Source organism: Lepus europaeus, chromosome 2, assembly GCF_033115175.1.
Source record: "Lepus europaeus isolate LE1 chromosome 2, mLepTim1.pri, whole genome shotgun sequence".
Classification (NCBI taxonomy): Eukaryota; Metazoa; Chordata; class Mammalia; order Lagomorpha; family Leporidae; genus Lepus; species Lepus europaeus.
Genome location: NC_084828.1, coordinates 52,360,918 through 52,385,910, shown reverse-complemented (window position 1 = coordinate 52,385,910; position 24,993 = coordinate 52,360,918). Strand labels below are relative to the sequence as shown.

General features: G+C 40.3%; 1 protein-coding gene across 1 annotated transcript in view; it reads right to left on the bottom strand.

Annotated features, from left to right (window-relative positions):
• CRYBG3 (crystallin beta-gamma domain containing 3) overlaps window positions 1–24,993 on the bottom strand; it is a 135,734-nt gene that overhangs the window by 67,651 nt on the left and 43,090 nt on the right. Inside the window, exons 3-7 of the mRNA XM_062206721.1 lie at window positions 19,584–20,014; window positions 4,763–10,892; window positions 3,172–3,216; window positions 1,839–1,954; window positions 751–898 (exon numbers count right to left, since the gene is read on the bottom strand). Coding sequence (XP_062062705.1) covers window positions 751–898; window positions 1,839–1,954; window positions 3,172–3,216; window positions 4,763–10,892; window positions 19,584–20,014 — 6,870 coding nt within the window. The remainder of the gene's footprint in view (window positions 1–750; window positions 899–1,838; window positions 1,955–3,171; window positions 3,217–4,762; window positions 10,893–19,583; window positions 20,015–24,993) is intronic.

The following is a 24,993-nucleotide window of genomic DNA, read 5'->3' as shown; positions in this document are numbered from 1 at the left end:
TACACTAGAGGAAGATAATTTGGAAATATTGGCTCTTTTCTAAACATATAGATAGCATTTTCTCAATTGTGTGTGTGTATGTGTGTGCATATATATCGATCTATCTATCTACCTATCTACATATATAGATATAGACATAGATATATAGATATATATGGGCCAGTGCTGTCTGTCTATATAGATAGAAAGATATGTAGATGTGAGCTGGTGCTGTGGCATAGCAAGTAAAACCGCCATCTACAGTGCTGGCATCCCATATGGGTGCCAGTTCGAGACCCCGCTGCTCCACTTCCTATCCAGCTCTCTGCTATGGCCTGGGAAAGAAGCAGAAGGTGGCCCAAGTCTTTGGGCCCCTGCACCGGTGAGGGAGACCCAGAGGCGGCTCCTGCTCCTGGCTTCAAATTGGCCCAGTTCAAGCTATTGTAGCCATTTGAAGAGTGAACCAGTGGATGAAAGAGCTCGCTCTCTCTCTCTCTGCTTCTGCCTCTGCCTCTCTGAAACTCCACCTTTCAAATAAATAAATCTTTTATATATATACATATATATATATAAAATTTGATAGGCCAGTTTACAGTAAATATTTTAAAGTATTATTTACTCCAACATTTTATATATATAAATTCAAAAGATTATCAAAACATTAATGAACAAAGTCAATAAAATAGTAGCAAGCATTTCTAAGCATTGCTAGGCCATAGCACAACATGACAAAACCAAATAACAACTCTGGAGAAATCTATAGTTTGTTACCTTTAAGACACGTTTGATAGAACCCAATACAAAGTTTCTTTGTGGGTGTTTTCTGTTCTGAAGAATCCAGTCATGATTTAATACCTTTTCACCTTCTTCTAACACACATTTCTGACCTTGGAAATGTGGCTTCTCATACAAAATCCAGCTAGACAAATAAAAATGCAGTGATCAGTTATAATTTTTTAAGAAATGAAACATAAAATAGAAAGTCATGGACCATTTCATATACTTAAATGTTTTAAGCTAAGCTATCTTCCACTATTAGCATACGATCCTAATTTTCAAACAATGACATAGGCTAAGTTAAGTAACGAAAATAGCCTAAGAATAAAAATACACACAACTGGGAAATAAAAATACTTTTACAATGTTAAGTTTATGTCTCTATGTATGTATTTATTTGATAGATTTATATACAAAGCTATACATCTGTATTAAAAATAATAGTTTAATCATTCCAAATTAAACTTCTACCATAATGTTCCTGTTGCTGGATGATACAGAACACATGTCCTGGTTTATGATATGTTGACAACACCACAGCCTACTGCTTACTACATGAAACTGACTGGGTTGGTAACCCAAACACTAGACAAAGAAACTCTGCCTCCAGCATGCCCATGAGACATGGTCCATAGTAACTAATGAGATTCTCCCTCCTGTTTAGACCATACAAAGAATCCTTCATTTCTTGAGCACGTCTGCTATACACATGACTTGAACTGTGTGGGCCCCACATTCCTTAGCATCCCACAGATTCTGAACTCATTTTCAAAGCTATGCTTCGTTCATCTGAAGCATTTAGTATTCAACTCAACTTGCAGATCCTACACTGCTAACAGTGCAGTTATAAGACAGCAGTGATTATACCGATTGTGTGTGTTAGGTCTTGTGGCTGACAGTTTTAAGCACTGAAAACAGCCTATATTTTCTGCCCTAGTAAGAGAACATGTTATAATGCTCTATTTCAAAAATCTCAAAAAACCAGAGGAAACTTGTTTATACTTTAATAAAAAATGCAAACAGCATAAACAGTAAGAAGACACAATTTCAGAAAACTTGTAAAATTCGGAGAGATTACTTACCAGCCTCTTACAACTTTTATCAGTACTCCATTTGGAAAGGACCATGATGTAGCATCAGGAATATTACAGTAGACCTCTTGTTTATATCTACTTCCATGGAGATCATAGATAACCATCTAGAGCACGCAGGAAGGAACCACAAAAACTCATTTTAAAAATGCATTTACCGGGGCTGGTACTGTGGTGTAGTGGGTAAAGCTGCAGCCTGAAGTGCTGGTATCCCATATGTGTGCCAGTTTGAGTTCTAGCTGCTCCATTTCTGATCCAGAACCCTGCTGTGGCCTGGAAAAGCAGTAGAATATGGCCCAATTCCTTGGGACCCTGCATCTGCATGGGAGATCTGAAGGAAGCTCCTGGATCCTTGCTTCAGATTGGCCCAGCAGCTCCGGTCTCCTGGGGAGTGAACCAGCAGATGGAAAACCTCTCTCTCTCTCTCTCTCTCTCTCTCTCTCTCTCTCTCTCTCTCTCTCTCTCACTCTGCCTTTTGAACAAATAATCTGTTTAAAAATACACATCTATGGTTGTAAAATGTCCTAAAATATAGAAAATATTCTAAACACATTAAGAGCAAATAGAGGTTGAGCATCCCTAATCTAAAAACTGAACCAGAATCTTAGACCTTTTGACACAAAAATTGAAAAATTGTTAAGTTATTTATTTGGAAGTCAGAAGTTAGAGAGACAGATTTTCCATCTGCTGGTTCACTCTCCAAATGGCCACAACAGCTAGGGCTGAGCCAGACTGAACCAGGAGCCAACAGTTTCTTCTGGGTCTCCCACATGGGTGCAGGGTCCCCAGCACTTGGGTCATCTTCCACTGCTTTCCCGGGCCATTAGTGGGGAGCTGGATCGGAGGTGGAGCAGCCAGGGCTCAAACAGAGCCCAAATGCGATGCCAGCATCTCAGCCAGCAGCTTTGCACACTATGCCACAATGTCGGCCTCAAAAGTTGAAAATTTCACACCTGGCCTCCTGATAGGTCACAGTCTAAACAGACATCAAAAGCATTGCATAAAATGACCTTCAGACTACATATATATTAGGTGTATGTGAAACACAAGTGAATTTTGTGTTTAAGCATGGGTCCCTTCTCCGGATAATCTCATTATAAATTTGGAAATACTTCAAAATCTGAAAGAAAAAAAAAGTAAGAATTTGGAACACTTCTGCTCCCGAGTATTCAACTCATTTTATTTAGTAGTCAACTCATTTTATTTTAGATGCTAAGTCCTTGAGTAAAATTATCATCTTGTAAGTTAGTTAAAACTAACTAATCTGAAAAGTAATCGTATTTGTCACCTTGTATCTTCGTTTGCCTAAGAAAGTCAGGCTTACCTTCCCAGGTCTTGGGTTACATCTCAGAATTTGTTTGTCAACATTCTGAAATATAAACATGGAAGAAATGGGTCTTCACAGTGGAAATTCACACAGTTCACATTCTTAGTAGTCTTAAATCCAATTTACCACATATTTACTTAGGGGATGTACTGAGCAAAGTCTTTCCTTAGAAATGTGGGAGAAAAAAGTAAATATATTGGAAAGTAATGTGTGCCTCTGCCCTCAGAAAGTGTATAGTTCAGAAGGGGGAAGTGGATGATTACATGGGAACTACTCTTCTAAGCTGAAACTAAGTTAGATACACAGGTTAGATACAAAGAAAACACCAGGTTATGCAAACAGAACCACCATGGAGGCGAGGAGATAGTGCAAGGAAGTTTCGAAGAGGCTTCCAGGCAGAAGTAATATTGAGAGGATCCTGAAAAGCCAGGGTTCCTTTAAAAACATTTTTTTTAAAAATTTACACTAATTGTACATATTTATAGGCTACAGTGTGACATTTTAATACATGCATACAACTTGTACTGACCAAAACATAATAATCAACATTTTCTCTTCTATGACATACTTCAAGATTGGAGGCTTGGAGCATCTTTCTTCTGTTTGTTCATATAATATATACTAAGCTATTATGAACTATGGTTACCCAACTATGATGTGTAACACTAGAAACTTATTCCACCTATCTAATTCTGATTTGGTACCCATCAATGAGTGAAAAAAATGTGGGTGGTTGGGGTGGGGATTGCAGAAAAAAGAATTACAGGAAAATAATAATTTTGAGAAAAAGCGCAGTGGTAGAAAATGGAGTGTTTATCCAGAGCTTTGGGGAGACAAAGCTAGACAAAACAGATTTAGGAACTTCAAAATACACAGTGAAGAGGTTCAGCTTGATTTGGTAGGTAACGGGGAACCATGAAAGAAACACTTTGTAAAATCCCATCATTTCTCACAAGGCACTGGTTAGTATTCAAATATTACTATTTGCTACTTGGGCCATTCAAGGTCAAGAAAGTTCCCTGAGTTGGGGAATTTCAGAAAGGCAAGTGTCCCATGTTCAAAGAATACCCCACATCAGACACTGAAATATTTCTAAGTCAAAGAAAAATGTAATTGAATTTCAAAATATGTTTTCAGTATTTTTCAGCTCTTAGGCTTTTTACTGCCCTGCTCTGTATGAATAACAACATAAATAACTACAGCAAGAAGCTTTCAAACAAATCCTTATAAATTCTACCCAACAGAAATATTTTCTTGAGACACATAAACTAATGGAAAGTGATAATTTCTCCACAGACAGCACCTTGAGAAATTCAGAATGCTGTTAATTTAATTTGAAAATACATTGTCAAAGAACTGTAAAGTAACTTGCTTCCCTTTTATACCTTTTAAATTCTAAGCAATTTTGTTTTCTCAATTTAATAGTCCAACTAAAAATATAGGAATTATGATATACTCCAAAGAATAAATCATGGTTATTTTTTAAAAACAAAATTTGACACAATTTAAAAATTACTGATTTCTTAATAAGCTTTTAGATAATTTCACAACCCAAAGCTTTACTTAGTTAAAAATCAAAATAACTTACCTCTACGTATGGGTTCAATCTGCCTGAGGGGTCTTGAACACAGAAATATTTTGACACTGGTTCCTGAAATATCCCACCAAATCTGGCTCCTTTTTCTGAGGAGTGAGTTCTGGAAGCTTGCAAATACTGATGATAAGCACTCTTTAAAGAAGAGTGTAGCTTAGAAGTAAGGTCAGATTTTTGTAGAAATGAAGTCTTTTCTGGCCACAAACCAATTTGCAGATTGGAGGTAGTAGGTTCATTCGACAACACATATGAATTCTTAGAAATTGTGGTGCTTTCCTGATCATCATCAGGGCAGAATGTGATGGAAGGATCTGGTAACTCCAAGGTAATGTGCTCCCTCCTTGGAGCTCTCAGACTTCCTGTATGCAATGTTTCCTCCTCCTCCTCCTCCTCCTCCACCTCCACCCCCTCCTCCTCCTCCTTCTCCACTGGCTGTCGGTCATCTTCATCAAAATTCATCTTCAAACGCTCTGACACTGACTGCAGAAGTGATAATACAGACGAGGACTGGTTTGCACTCTCTCTTGATTTTGTGGAGCCATGGTGACCAGGTGAGACCTCACTAGACAAGATTTCCTCCTGGGAGCTGTCATCCTCGTAAATGGGTGACAGAGCTAAAGGGTAAATTTTGTATCTTTTGGCCTCCACTGCTAAGAACACTTCTGAATTATCACTATCAAATGTCTCACTCGATTTAGTATCTTTCTCAAAATGATGGACAAGGTCAGTTCTGCTCTCGGACCTTTCGCATGCCAATATGGGTACACTGTCAGGTGACACATCAGGAAACAAGACAGACTGTGTTCTTACTTCTGCACAAGCATACCTGTCCTCGTCTTGAAGGGGCTCATCATATAATATAGTAAAGGAAGAATTTTCTTGCTCATCCTGAGAAACAAAGGCTAAATTCGATTCTTCTTTGTCATTGCTGTAATCCACATCTCCCCTGTTGTCATAAATTACAGTAACAGACATTCTTTGGTCTAGCCTCACTATGTTATCTTCAGGTTGAAAACTTGGCACAGCTAAGGCAGGATAGCCCTCATAATCCCTACTTAGTGTAGGTGATTCATAGCCCCTGAAATGTGAAGCAACTCTATTGTCATGTACTATGAAACCTTCCTTTACTTCAGCGGGCTCTTCTTCCACTTCTCCAACACTCTCTTCAGCATATATTTGGGTTTTTTTTTCAATTTCAAATATAGGAGGCATGGCTTCCATTTGTGGAACTGTCAATTCCAGCCCTGTTCCAAATGTTCTCTCAGTATCTACAACTGTGGAAAACACTTCATGTTCCCCAGTGCTTCCACCAGAATCTTCTGGGGACAGTCTTTCCATCTCCATCATGGAGGGCACGGATGTAACTGTTCTAGGAGTCTCCTCAGCGCCCCTTCTGCATGCCGTTTCCATTTCTAGGCCAGCAGGTGTTGCCTCCTTGTGTGCCTCTCTCACTTCTAACACAAAAGGTACCATTTCAGCATTCCTACTCTTCTCTGCAGCTTCCTTTTGGTAAATGGTTTCCATTTCCAAAATAGGTTGCTCCATCTTTCCAGTAATCCCTTCGGCGTCTTTGTGGTAAATATTCATGACTTCTAACATGACGGGTCTCGTCTCAGTTTTATCACTACTTCTTTCCACATCCTTTGCATGGATACTTTCCATTTCCAATCCAACAGATCTCACTTCAGTTCTTGCCAATTCCCCTTCCTCATCCTTTTGACAAATGCCTCCCATTTCTAACACGACAGGTGCCACTTCGGCCTTCTCGGTAGTCCCTACAATGTCTTTTTGGCAGTTGTTTTCCACTTCTAGCATAACAGACGTCACCACAGTCTTGCCTACATCTCCTTCAGCACGCTTCTGGCAAATGCTTTCCATTTCTAGTGTAACAGGTGTCACCTCAGCCTTTGCAATGTCCCCTTCAGCATCCTTTTGGTGGACATTTTTCACTTCTGACAGAACATGCATCGCCTCTGTTTTGCCAATATCCCCTTCAGGATCCCCCATCCTACAGGCTTTTTCCATTCCTAAAGAGACAGGTACTGCCTCTGTTTTGTCAATATACCTTTCAGCATCCATCTGGTAGACTTCTCCCATTTTAAAAACACCACCTCTGGGTTCAATTTTTGTGACTGTCAAGTCAATGTCTGTTTTACATTCTCTTCCCATTTCTAACATAGGAGGAACGGCCCCATATTTCATAATATCCAATTCGGCATCATTTTTGTTAGTTTTTCCTATTTCGAACATGGAAGGTACAAGCTTGAGATTTCCTATAGTGACTTCATTATCCTTTTTGTGTACTTTCCCTATTTCTGACATTACAAGGGGTGTGCCTTTACTATGTCCTGGCAAGGTTTTTTCAGATAAACACACAAGACTATCAGATAAACTGCCTTTTGAGGTACCAGGTGTGTGGATGTCATCATTTACCAATGGGGGCCACTCGAAATTTAATACAAGAGTTCTTCTATCTTCTGTCCCAGTTTTACGATCATCCCCACACTCTATTTCTGCTATCTTACAGTCCTCATTGAGAAGCAAATCTGTTTTTTCCCTATCACCTAACCTTTTATGAGGCATGTCCTCAGGTAGTAAAACCGTATCCGATCTCTGCAAGTTTATACTGTCAGACTGTCCAGTTCCATCTCCAGAAAACGGAGGTTCTTGGTAGGGAACAATTTCTCTTCCTTTAATTGACTCTGTGCCACTAACTAAATTACTCACAGAAAAGAACCTACTTAATAATTTATTGTCACTAATTTCATGTGTGCTTTGATTTACTGCCTGTCCTGATACTGAGGACTCCCTAACTGTATCATGTGGCTTAACACTTCCACTGTTCAGAATTTTTGAAGCATCAGCCTGAAGTTCAGAACCCCAGGTAGACTCAGTATCCTCAAAAGCATCATTTGTCAAAGTTTTGTGGACTGAACAAATAACCTCATTGACTAATTCCCTAGCTTTATCTTCTAACAAACAAGACACATCCATTCTATCTGAACCAAGAAGGAGACTCCCCTCACCAGCTGTAGGTGAGACACAGGCTGCCTCTTCTTCCTTGACGTCCGACATGATTTCCATGTCCTGTTCGTCCAAACGCTCTGTCGGGTGCACCCTTGCTAGCGTCCCTGCTGAGGGGTTTTTCTCAGGGATGTCTTCTCTCAGGGTGCCTGTATTCATTACGTCCTGTATGGCTATATGCTCTTGGTAGGATCTGGATTTTAGTTCCTCCCTGACAGGACTAAAAATCTCACCAATCAATGTATCCGCCTTTTTGAGTAAACCACTCTTGAGGCCCAGAAGTCGGTCATGTGCTCTTCTCCTTGCTTCTATGTGCTCAGCAGAGGCTTCAGAACACTGCTGGCTTGAGCTGTTAACTGACGCTGGAGCCCCAGCAACTGCTTCAGGCTCTGCTTCCATGGGACCCTCCAACTGGGCCGTAGTTGAGAAATCAAGAGCTGCTCTCCCAGTACAAACCCCCAGATGTTCCTGAAATGGAGTCCCCACTGCCTCTGCTGGGACAGGTGTTTCAAATTCCAGATAAGGGCTGTTAGGGTACAGCAGGTCAGTTAAGGGAGCACTTTCACATGGAAGGGCTCTGGTAACTTTCCCAGAATCAAAATGATCTTGAGGCTTATGCGACCTTATAACCTCACTAACTCCATCAGGGTGACTAGAGGAAGACGACACACTATGGATAGCTCCAGTTAGAAAATGAGTGTTCTCTTTCTTTTCTGACCTCAGGACAGAAGGTGCATTAGGAAGACTTGAATCTTCACATGCAAAAATGTTTTTTTCCAAACTGACATCAGAACCTAGAAAAGGCAAATTTACTTTTGTGCTATCAGTTTCTTGGAATTTGGGGGAAACATTTGAGCTGAGTTCTGCTATTTCTGAGGGACCAGAAGTCTTTTTATTCCCACGGATACCCAAAGAATGACGACTCGCACAAGTGTCTGCTTCATGATTCTGTGCCACTGGCCCAGTCACTTGCTCCTGTCGTACAGGAGGATAAGCCAAGGGGTCTGCCTCTGTGTCTTGTACACTTTGACGTTTGGGAGCAGAAGGAGAATCCTCAGCTTGACCATTAGGGACAGCATCTGAGCATTTCTCTTTAATCTTAGGATCCACTGATCGAAGATTTTTGCCCTCTTCAACCTCTGGAGCAGTTAATTCTGATAAAATAGGCTCTGCTGTCGGATATGTAACTTCAAATGGAAAAGAAGAAAGTTCATCCTGAGAAACGTTTCTGGGCTCTACTTGGGAAACAGGTATCTCAGACAAGGCTACAGTTTTCCATCTTCCAGAATCTGACTCAAGAGGAACACTGTTCTGTTCATGACCTTCAGCTTTCGATAAAACTACGGAAATATTACCATTTTTGGTTTCCAAGGAATTAGAGGTCTCCATTATGCTTTTATTTGCTTTAGTGTTTGAAGGCATTGGTTCTGCTTTCTCAGGGCCTTTAGATGAGAAGGAAATGAGGTCCTCAGAGAGGCTCCGAGACTCGGGGCTCAATGAATTCTCCTTAAATAAGCGAGTGTCACTGGCTTCGAGACCCAGAGGAAGCTTGCTTGTTTCACTCTCATGAAGAACTTCCCTGGATTCCAGAACTGCAGGCGCATGGTCAAGGTGAACAGAACTTTTCCTGTCCGCAACCTCCACAAGATTTGCCACATTTTCTTCCTGATGCTTACTGGGCCGACAGGAAATACCAACAATGTCGACACCTCCAGTTTCAGTGTGCACAGAGTTCTCATTCTTCAAAGCAGGAACGGCCAACACGTTCAGCACATCAGCTTCAGAAACAAAGGTAGGGGGTGACGTGTTGACATTTACTTTTTCACAGTCGAGGATAACAGATGTTTTAGCATCAGGTGATACTTTTGTTTGTTGAGGACTCTCAGAGCCAAGAGGAGATTCTGAAATGTGATTTTTATTAAGTTCTAAATCCAATTCAGGTGTTACTTCATTTTCAAAGTATGCTACCACTGCTGATTCGCTGATGTGTTTTACAGGGGCAGGATCCTTTTGGTTTATTCTCGTGTGAGTAGTTCTGTCCTGAGGCCTAATGTCAGGCTTTTTGGCTTCTGTTGCAAACAACAGGGCAGGATCCTCAGGCAATGACTTAATTTCATCTTCTGGAGCTTTTACGTGACTTGGAGTTGTGGGTTCACCAGTCGAAGCACTTTGCATTTCTTGGCTGATTTGTGTAACAGTCAGATTGTTCTGTGAGTCTTGGGAAGATAACCTCTCCCCACCATCGACAAGCTCTGTGTCTGCCACAGCATGTCTCTGAGGAGCAATGGTGCCGGTGTGACTGGCAGCCTGCTCTGATGAGTTGTCTACGGCTTGCTTGTCAGAACACTTACTCTCTGGCAGCTGCAGGTCTTCTCGCCTCACTGATTTGCTTGGACTTGGCAAATCGGAACTTCCCTGTTTGCCAGTGTCACCCCCATCAGATCTGCTACAAGGGAAACCAGAAGCAGTAGGTATCGGAGGCCCAACAGGCTCCTCTCTCCTCACTGATGTCCCTTCACTCATCACAGAGCTGTTTTCCTTTACAGTATTTTCTGTTGTAGTCTTCCTTTGAACAGCTGGACTGCAAGTGACTCTGCTATTTTTACTTCCTGTCAACAGTGTCGCACTTTCTCTGTCAGTCTGAGAAACCGGTAAACAGCTTAAGTGTTGCTTGGGGTCAGATTCCCCAACAGCAAAGCTGGAGTCAGTCACAGCAGAAGGGGATGGCTGACTTCGCTCGGGTCCCCCGGGATCATTTTTATTTAAAACATCCTCAGAAGAAACAGTATTCTGAAGTCCTAGGTTGTTTGTCAGATGGTTTTCTGTGTTGACACTTATTTTGCTACAAGCAGAGTCTCCCAAATATCCTTTTGTAGAAATGTCTGTTGCAGCTGAAGACAGTGATGGCTCCATCCCATCCTCCACCTCACTGCAAGGACCAATGTGTGTGTGTGAACTAGAGTCAGAGCTTACACTTTCTCTGTCCAGTGGATTCACAGTTTCCAACAAGGTCTGTTGCTTTAACAATTTCCTAATGTGTCTAGGGCCTCTATAGGTCGCATATGTTACTGAAGGCCTCTCTGGTTTACCATCAATTTGTCTGTAGAAAGAAATAGCATGGGAGTATCAGGAAATCGAATTAATAACTTAACAGTAATCTCAGCAAATATGTACTGGTTTGGGGAGAAAATGCTAGAATGCTTTAAATAAACTTATCTTTATTAAAAAACAAAACAAAACAAAAAAAACCTGGGGCAAGTATTGTGATATAACAGGTTAAACCACTGTCTACAATGCTGACATTCAATATGATAACTTGTTTGAGCCCCAGCTGCTCCATTTCTGATCCAGCTCCCTGCCAACAGACCTGGCAAAACAGAGGAAGATGGCCCACGTGAGTGGGTCCCTGCTTCCCACGCGGAGACCTGGATGGAATTTCAGGCTTCTGGATTCAGCCTGGCCTACCCCAGCTCTTGCGGCCATTTGGGGAGTGAACCAGTAGGTGGAAGATCTGTCCCCTCCCCTGTGTCTCCCTCCCTCCAACTCCACTGCTGAAGTAAATAAATCTTTAAAAATATATGTAAAAATAACAAAAACCTGACACACAGCATGTGAACATCAAGGCAGTAGGAAGTCTGAGGTCCTTAAGACTATCCCTTCTTACCTATTTACCTATGTATCTCTGCAGGTGATTAATGGAGAACACAGGGGCTGAGAAGCTCAAGGCTTAGGCTCTAAGTTCTGATCTCAAAGAAGCATCTAACCCTAGGGAATCACACTGTCCCTGGATCTCATACTGGTACAAATCAATGGATCACTGGGATTCCCCTGTTGCCTCAGCGCATCATACTGAGAGTCCACTTTTACTCTTAGATGTGAATTTGAACATCAACTTTTGGCCTGTAAGTTAGAAGTGCTAAAGAAAGAAAAAGGCATGGCAAGAAGTCTAACCCACAGTAAGCATTCAGTACACACAAGGGTACTTTAAAATATCAATGCAAAAAAGAAAGCAAGATGTAAGTTTATTTTGGTACAGTTTTTGAAATCCACGTTTTTTTCATAATATGCATTTTCCATGAACTTTTTAACTTAATATTTATTGTTGTTGAGACACCAATCAATCTTGGCACAAAGTTCCTACAGTCCTCACAACCAACTTTGCTGAACAACCGACATCTGGGAGTTCTCGAGCCATGCCACATGCACTTCACACATACCACCCTTCTGTCCTTTAACTCCAGTGTGAAATTAATTTGGGAGTAAAATTCTAATGTCCTCCAGACTCATCTCAAATTATCTCTACTACACACTTAATCCCTTACTACAAAGATGGGCAGTTAGTCTCTCACCTGCAGGTACACACAGAATAGCAGTTGCCACATTAAATTATAAAGATCTATGCACCTATTTATTTTCCCTACTAGCTCATGGCAACTTGTGGAAAAACACTGTATCTTAATTATCTTAGCCTTTTTTTTTTAAAAAAAAAGATTTAATTAATTTATTTGAAAGAGCAACAGAGGGAAGCAGGGAAAGAGAAAGAGAGATAGTGCTACCTTCCATTGATTGGTTCACTCCTCAAATGGCTATAATAGCCAGGGCTGGGCCAGGTAAAAGCCAGGAGCCAGAAATTCCGTCAGGGTCTCCACATAGGTGACAGAAGCCCAAGCATGCAAGCCATCATCTACTGCTTTCTCAGGCACATTAGCATGAAGCTGGATTGAAGTATAGCAGCAGGGACTTGAACCAGCATTCCAATATAGTATGCCAGTGCCACAAGCTTAACTCACAGCATCACAACACTGGCCCCTATCATGTATGAATTTTTAACTGCTCCACGCACTATTTGGAAAATGGAATCTGTTTAATATTTAATGCTAAATAATCTATTTTAAGTGAATGTCTTAATTTTTAGGGAATAGCAAAGTGCTTTGATTGTTGCTTACTCCAGAGTCAAAGGGACAGAGAGAGAGCTCCATTCCCTGGTTAGCTTCCCAAGTGCCTACAACAGCCAGGGCTTGAGCCGGGACCTGGGATTGTAATCCCGGTCTCCTTCATGGTTGGCATGAGCCCACTTATTCCAGCCATCATTGCTGCCTCCTAGGCTCTGCACTGGTGAGAAGTTACAGTCAGAAGCTGGAGCCAGGAATCTAACCCAGACACACTGATGTGGGAAAAGAGTCTTAGCTGCTGAGCTAAATACTCCTTTAAGTGTTCTAAATTCTGAATTCTAGTTAGATTTTAGTTTCCCAACTATAAAAATGGAAGACAGAAAAAGCCTGATGTGTTCTACTTTTTGTTTTCAGATTAAATGTATCATTACTATAGATATAGTAAACATTATATTACTATTGAATCTGCATGTATAACTAGGAACACAATTGTCAGTATTCCAATATCTTAAAAAATATATTTTAACCCCCAACTTAAAGCAATAACATTAACAACACTAAATTTGCATACATGACAAAAACAAAGTAAAAATTTCCTTTGGCATAGGAAAACTTGATCTGGGGCATTGTAGCGTAATGGGTTAGGCCGCTGCCTGTAACCATACTAGCTTGAGTCCCAACTGCTCTGCTTCCAGTCCTGGGAAAGATGATCGAAGTCCTTGGGCCCCTGCTACCCATGTAGGAGATGTAGATGAAGTTCCCAGCTCCTGGCTTTGGCCTGGCCTAGCCCCAGCCATTGTGATCATCTGGGGATTGACCAGCAATGGAAGACCTATTCCACCCCTCCCCCCCCCCCACCACCACCACCACCACACACACACACCTTTCCTTCTGTAACTCTTCCTGGTAATTCATACCCTTGGCGACAGCAATGATGGTTCAAGGGGTTAGGCCCCTTCCACTCATTGGAAAAATGAAATGAGTTTCCAGCTTCTTTAGCCACTAACCTTTCCTGAGGCCACAGTGGGCCTTTGAGGAGTTAACCCACAGATGCAGGTTCCCTGTTGTCTGCCTGTCTATATGTCTGTTTCTCAAATAAACAATTAATATAAATTTTTTAAATTTACTAAATATTGGGGCCGGCACTGTGGCATAGCAGGTAAAGCCGCCTCCTGCAGTGCCAGCATCCCAGATGGGTGCCAGTTCCAGTCCCAGCTGATCTACTTCCGATCCAGCTCTCTGCTATGGCCTGGGAAAGCAGTAGAAGAGGGCCCAAGTCCTTGCACCCCTGCACCCGTGTGGGAAACCTGGAAGAAGTTCTTGGCTCCTGCCTTTGGATCGGCACAGCTCTGGTCACTGCAGCCAATTGGGAAGTGAACCAGCGGATGGAAGACCTCTCTCTCTCTCTGCCTCTCCTTCTCTAGTAACTCTGACTTTCAAATAAAAAATTCTTTAAAAAATTATTTAAATATAATTCCTTTAATGAATATATATTATTTTAAAACAATTATATTATTTTTAAAGATTTATTTATTTGAAAGGCAGAAATATGGAGAGGAGGAGAAAGGAAGGTTTTTTTTTTTTTTTTAAACAACTATATTATGTTTAGAGCACTGAAAATCGAGTTGCAGGCTTAACTTCATATATTATAATTAATCCCTTCAGGTACTGATGAGCTGCACTCCTGACACTCTTTAAAAGGCTGGCCATGTCAATATTGTCAAATTTCTACCTCATTCTTTCATAGGTTGTAAATGAGTCACCACAATATTATTATATTAAGAACATAAAACTGTTCAATGTTTAGAATTTTCAAGACAGTAATTTTAAAAGCAAACTGAATTTGGAAAATTAAAGGGATGGCAATGGTGGAACAACGGGTTAAGCTGCCACTCTGGGTGCCTGTATTCCATTACAGAGTGTCTGGGTTCTAACCCCAGCACCAATTCCCATCCATTTTCCTCCTAATTTGCATTCTGGTAGGCAGCAGATGATGGCTCAAGTACTTGAGTCCTGCTACCCATGTGGAAAACCAAGATGGAGTTCCTGGCTCCTGGCTTAGCAGTAGCTGTTGCACGCATTTGCAGAATGAACCAGTATATGGAAGATCTCTCTGTTATTCTGCCTTTTAAGTGAATAAACTTCTTAAAAAGATGGAAAATAAGAAAAGTGCATTTTCCACAAACTGAAGAGAAAAAAGGGATTATAGATTTCATGTTTATGTAATTGTCATAGGAGCCACAAATTATCCTATATACCAAAAGAATGTAATCCAATTTTAAGAAAAAAAATAAAATTCTTAAAAATTTCAAATATTTAACAAATAGGCAAATATACTGAAAATCTTAAAGAGTTTTTATTAATTGCTGCAAATGGCATAACTATTCATCATGTAAGGTTCATCAAGCCTGTGGATAGCGCATTTGGCTATACTCTACTGTGGATAAATTTGATAAGCCTGATAGTATGACAAAGGTCAGACAAAGATGCGTGTCATTCTTCAAAGAAAATTATCTAATAGCAGCCTGAAAATAATAACTAGCCTCATAACAAAAATAACCCATTCACTTGTAGGAAAATATAACCTATTCTTTCAGTGGTTATGATTTATTTGCTTTCAAATTACATGGTTAAGCATATCTTCTCCCATAATAGGAATGGCTTTTGACATTTATATGCAAATAAAATCAGCAAGTTTTTAAAAAATCACAAGAGTTTTGACAGAAGAGACTCATTATGATAGATATGAAACTGTAAAATACGTAAGGACTGTAATAACATAGATGTTTAAAATTTTCTTAATCCAAAAATGGCTTTTATATAAATTACACCATAAGCATGAGTTAACAAACTACAAAATGTTACCAAATGGATTTTCTAAAAGGTTTATGGACATTAAAACTCAATTCAACTACACAACAATTACAAACTTTTTTTATTTTTAATTAAGATGAAATCATTTACAACACCATTTAGTGAAGAGTTTTTAAAACTCACTTTGAATAAATTTTTAAAACTGTATTAATGATAATCACAAAATATGTTTGACAGTATACTAATGAATAGTTATAAAAAAACTATTTTATTAATTTGTTTAAATTAAGCCATTTTAATAAGCCCTGATTATTAAAACCTATAAAGGAAAAAAGGGGCATTTTTCCATGAGAAAGGAAAACCACCAGTTAATCTGCCTGTGACAGATTTGATCAGTTTATACTGTACACATACACTGAAATACTGCACTATAGCCAATAAAGATGTACAAATATTACAGGCAAAACAAAAGCAAACACATAAAAATAAAATTGAAATTTTATAAGTGAAACAAATCAATAATTTTGGAAGTATAGGCTCTTAAATCTAAATAACATTTTATATTTGAAATAATCTCATAATCAAAATAAAAAAAGTATGTCCTTACTTTTAGCTCACTCATATCACAGAATGAAAACCTAATACTTAATACTTAAAATTTAGACTCTCAAATTAGTAAATAATTCTCTCTATATAATACTTTTTTTTTTTTTTTTTTTTACAGAGTTATAGAAAGTGAGAGACAGAGAGACAGAGAGAAAGGTCTTCCTTCCACCCATTCACTCCCCAAATGGCCGCTACGGCTGGTGCTGCGCAGATCCGAAGCCAGGAGCCAGGTGTCTCCTCCTGGTCTCCCATGCGGGTGCAGAGCCCAAGGACTTGGGCCATCCTCCACTGCCTTCGTGTGGCCACAGCAGAGAGCTGGACTGGAAGAGGAGCAACCGGGACTAGAACCCGGGGCCCAAATGGGATTCTGGCGCCACAGGCAGAGGATTAAGCAAGTGAGCCATAGCGCCGGCCCTCTCTATATATAATATTTAAATAACATCTAAAACCATATGTGAGCAGTTCCTAATCATACAATCAAAACGAACTATTGTGAAAATGGTATTCAACCTTTAAATTATAATTCTTCAATAAACTGACAATGAAAACAGGAAGTTACTAAAACTGCAAATAAACTTGATAAACTGGGATTTCTGCAGCTAGGTTCAGAGGAAGCCTGTGTATCCTTCACACCAGGATCTGGTGGAGGTGGTTTTGGAGAACTGCCTCAAGCCATTCTATTAATAAAGAAGAGGTTTACTACTCAGAAGAAACAGACAAAGTGTCCTCCGTCATCTTCTGTTGTCCAGTACCAAAGACATAAACCTGATCAAAGTAATCCCAACCCAAAGAGAAAAAGCACAGACTTTCCATTTCATCCAGTTCTCACATAACAGCCTCAACATCCCTATTATTTCAAATTACGTTAAAACTCTGGATCTCAAACAAATGCATGCAAAAAGCCACCTGGACATGTGCTAGAAGGTCACTGGGCCGACTCCCAGAGATTCTGATCTGTGGGTTTGAATCAGATAATGTGCCCCTCTAAATGCTGCTGCTGCTGCCCCAGAACCAACTTCCAACAGCACAGCAGCGCTGCTTTAGTGAACTCTGTATCATGGGTATACCACAGTTTAGCTTCTTTTCTGCTGCTGGACACTTGTTTCCAACTGTATCTTACTATAAGTACCATTTCAATAACCCCCTTTATATCATCTGAAATAATCTACCAGCTTCCTCTGGTCCTTAATAGATTTTGCCAACTAAATTGCTATAACACACTGCCCAGCTACACCCCCACTCCCAGCAGGTGTTGAGAGCCAGCCTTGTGAACCTCAGCTTGTGCAGAGCATCGATTCTTCCTCTTATCAACTTAGTAGGAGGAAAAAGTTCTCATTTCTGTTTGCATTTCTTTGATTGCCCATGAAAATAAACTTTGTTCCACTTACTTATTATTTACTTATATTTCTCCTGAGTAATTTGTTGACACTGTTTGACTTACCCTTTTATTTCTACTGGTGAGTTTCTACACTGTGTATCAGTTAATGTATTCTCTGTCATATTTTCTGCAATATGATTTTCTCGTTTGCCACTTAACTCTACCATGTTTGTATTCTTTGACATAAGAGCGTTTGAAAGGGAGTAACCCAATCTATTGATCTTCTCTTTCTGGTATCTTCCATTGCTATTATGCTGAGAAAACTGTTCCTAACCAAAATAAATTAACTTGCATACAGCAGCTTTTTTCTTTTCATCATTTGTTCCTCTATCTTATTTAAATATAAAAAATTAGAGAAGCAGTGGTTTCTCTCCCAATTGTGAACCAACTTTCCATAAGAATATATAATGTCCTCAACCAAGGGTTAAAATCACAAATATAGGGGCCATCGCTGTGGCAAAGTGGGTTAAATCCCCAGCCTGCAGTACCAATATCCCATATGGACACCGGTTCAAGTCCCAGCCACTCCATTTCTGATCCAGCTCTCTGCTATGGCCTGGGGAAGGAGCAGAGGGCCCAGGCCCTTGAGCCCCTGCACCCACGTGGGAGACCTAGAAGAAGCTCCTGGCTTCAGATGGGCCCAGCTCTAGCTGTTCCAACTACTTGGGGAGTGAACCAGAGGATGGAAGACCTCTCTAACTCTTTCAAATAAATAAAATAAACCTTAAAAAAAAAATCACAAAGATATGAGGATCTATTTCTAGATGTCTATTCTACTGCAATGAAATGTGTAGCAAATCTGACATCAGTTGTGAAGTTGTTTCAATTAATGTACCTTTATCAGTACATCTATAACATCTGCTAGATGATAAACTCTACCTAGACCTCTGTTCTCACAACTGTATGATGGGTCTGTGACTATTTCATAAGTCTGTCTTATGAGAAATTAACTGACAACACACACATATGAACATACTTCAAAACCACACACACAAAAAAATGTGAGTTATTATCTGTATATGACCATAGTATTAGTGATGATACTTTCAAATGATAAAATTTTAGGTAGAGGTTATATTAGCACCACACTCTAACCAACTGAGCTAACCAGCCAGCTATGTAAAGGTTATATTAAAATCAACAGAAACACATCTTAATTACTTGTGAATGAACACTGTTATGTTACTGAAGATGTCTACTGGACTCCTTGTGGTTACAAACATTTCTTGGGTAGAAAAATATTCCTTCAAGCTCATTTTAGTAAAGGGCAAAACAAGTTGATACCTGTTTGATCATCAAAGAAAACAAGGTGATGAAACACTCGTGAAGTCATGTCAAATTTTGGCATCTTAGAGCTACATAAAATCCTCTGCATTCATATAGTCACTTTCAAGAATACACCCAATTTATTTTTTAGCCCCTTTAACAGGATTCCACAAAGAAAACAGATGACAGAATGGGAACAGTACATTAAGACCATTTTGTCTCCAAAGATGCACAAACCCTTCACAATGCCTGCCTGAATACAGAGGAACTCACACAACAGAAAACACTCCCATTCAAGTCTTAAGTTAGAAATAATTTTGGGAAGCCAGCATTGTGGCAGAGCAGGCTAAGCTACTGCCTGCAAAGCTGGCTTTGCATATCAGAGGCACCAGTCTGAATGGGTCCCTGCCAGCCATGTGGAGACCAGGGTGAGGTTCATGGCTCCTGGCTTTGGCCTGGCCCTGACCTTTTCTATTGCAGCCATTTGGGGAATGTACCAGCAGTTGGAAGCTCTCCAGCTCTGTCTCTTCTTCTGTGTTACTCTGCCTTTCAAATACATAATCAATCTTTAAAAAAGAAATCATTTTTATACTATGACAAACATAATACCTGAAAGGTATTAGTACCACCCACACAATAGCGCAAAGGACCGTAGATTACCTGTATGATACACAAAATAAGACCATTTTCAACCTAGTAGTAAAGACATTACAGAACACCTTTCCTGATTTCTCCAATTAATAGGATTAGAAATTAGTTGAAAAACTCAATTTTGAGGCTCAAGTACATTTGTAACTTATTTTGGTAAATCACTGGTATTATATTTGTAACTTACTTTGGTAAATCGCTGGTTTCCTGTTCACTGTCACGTGTGGTATCCAAAGAAAATGCATCTGAGAGTTCACTGGAGTTGGATTCTTGTTCTTCTGTTGGAAGTGCCTGGGACCCAGGGGAGCCACTGACATTCTCCAGCTCCCTTTTGACCCCTTCCTCACACTGGTCACTGGGAGTTTGTAAATCTTTCTCAGTTTTATCATGGTCATCTTTGAAAGAAGGCTGCTTGGCTTCACTAAGAGTCGACTTTCCTGAGATATTGAATAAGTTACCAAGAAACTGAAAGAAACTTTCTTTTGGCTGTCTGTCACCTTCTCCAGTTTTGGTATCTGAAGCGGAACTGGAAAGGTCGTTTGGCTTTCTGGAATCTTCCTGTGTTGAAAGAGTAATCGGCTTCTCCGCATGGTTCCTTTTGTCCTCACTTTGGGAAATCTTTGGAAAGAAAATACAGAATAACAAAAAATCATCACCTGAAAAATAAGACATGACACACTCTGTGCTAGACACCGGGACACATTTAAGAATCACATTTACGGCTTCTGCTTCTTTGAGCAGCTTCTATATAATCTACCGGGAGCACAGTTAGCAAGACTTTACTGAAGCTGTAGAGTACAGGCTGCAGAGATGTGTGCAGCACATGTGGGGACCAGACGGGGTAACCAGTCCAGAGTTGACAGAGGTGAGGACAGAAGATACAGCCAGAGGGATGCTTCCTACAAGAAGCGCACCTTCTGAAGGGAACCTCAAAAGTACCAGTGTGATTCTTGCATGTGTGTGTGTATTTAGCGAGGCAACAGCTTTTAAGGGAGATTCCTATGACTAGATATTCAGGTACAAAAATGAAGAGTGGGAGGTCAGTACACAGAGATAAGGGACATATCGTGGCAAATCTTGTGTGTCTTTCAGTTGCCCTTTGTTATAACAGAGCTAATGGAGAACACCCTTGGTACCTTACATAACTAGCACCTAAGTAGACCTTATCATTTCAGCAGTGTGCTAACCCCTGACACTGTCATATAATGCAAAACTGTTCCTCAAGAAGACAAGATAGCAACAAGTGCTTCAATTCAGAGAAAAAGCCCACTGTTACCCCTTGCTGGTGAAACATCAAATCCTGACAATGCATCCAAGCAAATCGTGGACAGAGCTGAACATTCCTGCAGACATTCAACTGTTTCAGTGTGCAGGTGCATTTTACCCACGCATAATTAAGTTGCTGGTAAAACAAACTCACATTCACGTGCCCTTCGTGAAAGGAAAAAATTGAGCTGCAGCAAGGAGCAGGTTGGCATTCCACCTCACACTCTCCTGGATTTCAAAAAGCTTCCGGCTTATGGGCCAACCCATTTTGCCTTCCAAACATGCTCACTCACATACTTGTGAATGGAATGCATGTTTAACAGTATCTGTCACCTGTCATGCTCACTAATCCTTATAAAATAAAAGCTCAAGTGAGTCAGGAAAAGATCAGAAAGCAAGCGAAAATCACCGTAGGGCATTGTAGGTTCACAGGACAAAGTTTTGTAAGACACGGATCTTCAAGAAGCAAGAGTGCCATTAATTACCACGTCATTTGTTCACCTTACTCCATGTTTTCCTCCCAGTTCAAAACAAGTTAAAGGAGCATTCCACTAACCACTAATACAATTTAGCATATGAATGACTGAGAAGCATGTAGGACCTATGAGCTCAGTAAACCAATTTCAAGTAATCAGTATTTTAAGTTCCTAAGGTGTCAGAGGGTATTTTTGAGTAAACATTGTGCATTTTTCTATGCCTTCCTATAACTTGTGAGTACATTAAGAATCACACTGGCCTTCTAGAGTCCCCACAAGCCTCATCTTTTACGGGTTTCTACTGGAATATGATCCCTCTTGGCTGCACCTCAGCCAGCCAACATTTGGCTCCTTGGAAGAGAGACCACTCCTCACAGCAGCAGCATTAACAGTCTATCAACAGATTATATGCTAGAAAGTTTCTTAAAAATGCTTATGTATATGAAAGATACACACACATATATATTATGTATATCTCTTTAAGTATTCTACTTAATTTGTTGTAATTTCCAGCTACAATATTTCTCCCTGGGTCAAAAGGAACATTGTGACATGAATAAAACAATGTTACCGGTAACTAGTCTCATCCTGCTTAGTCACTTCATCCAAGTGAACTATACAGACTGCTCATTAGAATATCAAAAGTATTATTAAAATGCTTTAGAGATTTACAAAAGAGTTTTATAAGCTTGGGGCAATGATCTAAAAAAGGAAAATTAAGAAGGAGATTACAGTTTTTGACATTATTAAACTAAGACAAGTAATTTGTCAAAAATACTATTGATTTCAGTAAATTCTGATTTTTACTTGACATTTCCTTTCAAAACATAACAGATTCTTTCCAAATAGTCGGTATGTTTTGTAACCTAAAGGAAGTTGTCACATTTAAACTTTTTAGTTACATATCATTAAAAAAAAATGTTTCTCCTTACTCTTTAACTTTTAGCTTCTTCACTATTCTAAAATTTATATTGTAAATTCACCAAAGAGCATTTTTTTTGTTTTTTCCTTAAGTGCCTCAGTTACTTAACTTTTCCCTCATAAATCTTTTGAAAAGCTTCAATTGGTAATTAACAAGAACATACCCTTAGCAACAAAAACGTTTCTAAATTTAGAAACAAAAACCTGTAGAAAAGAACATGGCCATTTAAAGTAAACACCTACAATAAATTCCAGTTTCAGAGTTAACATTTTAAGTCTGATCTAAAGCAGCTGTTCCTGGTCCTCAGCTTACTCCAAAACGAAGTTCAGCCTGCCACAGGCCCTCCTTAGGTGGGGTCCCTATCCACCAGCCAACAGGCCTCTCTGCCATTGTTCCAGTGAGTGAACAGAATGAAAGCACTCAGGATTCAAGCAAACACTAACAACAGAGCAATTCCAAAATTATCAAAGATGTGGTTTTCTGCACACAACATATGCATGCTACTGATGAAACATGTGCATCTAGGAATTTTTAATTTCCACCTTCACACTAAATAAGTTATAAAGCAGTTCCCTCACTCAAACTTATCCTTCCATTTACTCCCCTTTGCTATGTATCCCATACAGGAAAATCTGGGGAATCATTAGGTGCACTGAAGAATGAAACTTGGTCCCAGCCTCCCAGGAGTTTGCAGTCCAGCAAAATACTCATCTTAAAAGTAGCTATATATGAGGCCAGTGCTGTGGTGCAGTGGGCTAACACCCTGGCCTGAAGCACATCATGTGGGCACTGGTTCAAGATCCAGCTGCTCCACTTCTGGTCCAGTTCTCTGCTATGGCTTGGGAAAGCACTGGAGGATGGCCCAAGTCCTCGGGCCCCTGCACTCATGTGGGAGACCTGGAAGAAGCTCCTGGCTCCTGGCTTCAGATCAGCGCAGTTCCGGCCATTGCAGCCAATTGGTGAGTGAACCAGCGGATGGAAGACCTCTCTCTTTCTCTGCCTCTCCTCTCTCTGTAACTCTGACTTTCAAATAAATAGATTAATCTTAAAAAAAGAAAAGTAGATATATATGCAATGCAGGACATAATTAACTTGACTGGGATGGGGAGAAATCATTACATGAAGCAGGTAAAAATTTATGCTTGCTCCTTAAGGGTGAAGAGAGCATCCTAGACACCAGGTATCACATGCACAAAGACAGTGAACTTTGCAGTATGTCTACTAAGGGAGGGGTGTGGCTGAAGAAGGCTAGAGCCAAGACAGGTGAGAATTAGGGCCTGTGAAAGAAAAGAGGGAGGGAACAAAATATTTAGCTATCAACCACGTTGAATTTTGGTACCCTGGTGGTGTACAAGTCAAGATGCCTGATAAGCAACCAAATGCACAGCTTAAGAATGCAATTTGGCCACACACAGTGTGTTCAAGTGACAAGGAGATCAATGAGAGAGCCCTAAGGAAAACAAGATTTAAAAGCAGGTGCAAACAAGAGAAGAAGTCAGCAGCAACAGAGATGCAGGGGGCCCAAAGCAGACCAGGTAATTTCTTCCAGAATCCTGGTCTCCACAGGTAAAAACCTAAGAAAGCTTCCAAAATGGAGCAAAGAATGCCACATGCCACTGCCAGATCAAGAAAGACAGGAACCTTCCTCCTCACTGATCTTCAAACACATCAGGCACAGCCCTACCTCGGGAATTGTTCCTTTACTCTTCTCTCTGCTTAGAAAGGTCTTCCCCCACAGCTCCTTGTAGGGGACTCAACCTGCCTCTCCTTCCTTAAAAGCCAGCTCCTCATTTAAAGACTCCCCTCTCAGTAACTTAGGAAACCCCTGCACTTTGAAACTGCTCACTATCCTTCTGTTTTATTTACCTCCATGTACTTGCCAGTAAATGCATACACACTAAACACACAGACACACACACATCCATGAATATTTAATATCTGTTTCTTCTTCTAAAAAGTAAAATCCAACTGGAGTAGGAAGTTTTGCTGTTTTATTCATTGCAGTATCCCTAGCACACAGAAATGTGTCAGAAAATCAGTGGTGCTCAAGTATTTGTTGGAATAAATAAAGGAATGAGGACTATGGAAAATCTCTAGGAATGCAAATGAAATAGTCCTACCAGCCCAGGAATTCCTGAGTCCAGCCCCAGAGTCAAGCTGTGAAGCAGTGAGTAGGGTACAAGGAAATAGAAAACAGTCACAGAATAGCAGGGAACCCTTGAGAGATTTTGAATTATAAAGAAGGAAAGACAAAGGTGACATTTAAAGTTCCAAGAGGAAGCAGTGGCTTTTTGCTCCTGTTTTGTGGAACAGCGCTATACTTGCTGGAAAAGGAGTGACTTCTGCAGGAGAAAGATGGATGACAGCTCCAGAAGACAAGACTGAAGACAATGAGATGAAGAGGCCAAAACAGTCTCTCATACCCATAATAAAGGGGAGGCATTAGCCTTGGGAGGAGGAGGGACACTTTCTCTCCCAAGTCAAGGAGGAAGGAGAGTCGCTAAAGCCTCAGCACTTGGTGGAGAAGACAATGAGCAAGGTCTAACACAGGACTCTGATCTCAGCAGACAGAGAGAAGAGAAAATGAGCTGAATGGGGGCTGTCAGGGTGGAGCTCAGACTGGGGCTCCCAAAATAAAGACTTGAAGAACGTTTCTGGGGAAGGCAACCCCAAGTCAGCAACACACTAAAACTAGGCGTGCCAAATAGCAGTCCACGTAAACCTTTAAGTATTTACCCATTCGCTAGATGAAGAACACACTATTGTAGGTGTTTGGATAACAGTGAAGGAATACTTCTAAACCCCGGCTCTTGTAGGACCTACATTATATGATGTAAGAATTTTTGTAGATCTAATCAGCATTGTTTTGTCACCTCTTCCACCAGCCTGTAGCAGGTGGTGGGTGCTATGCCAATGCAGTGACTGGCACAGTG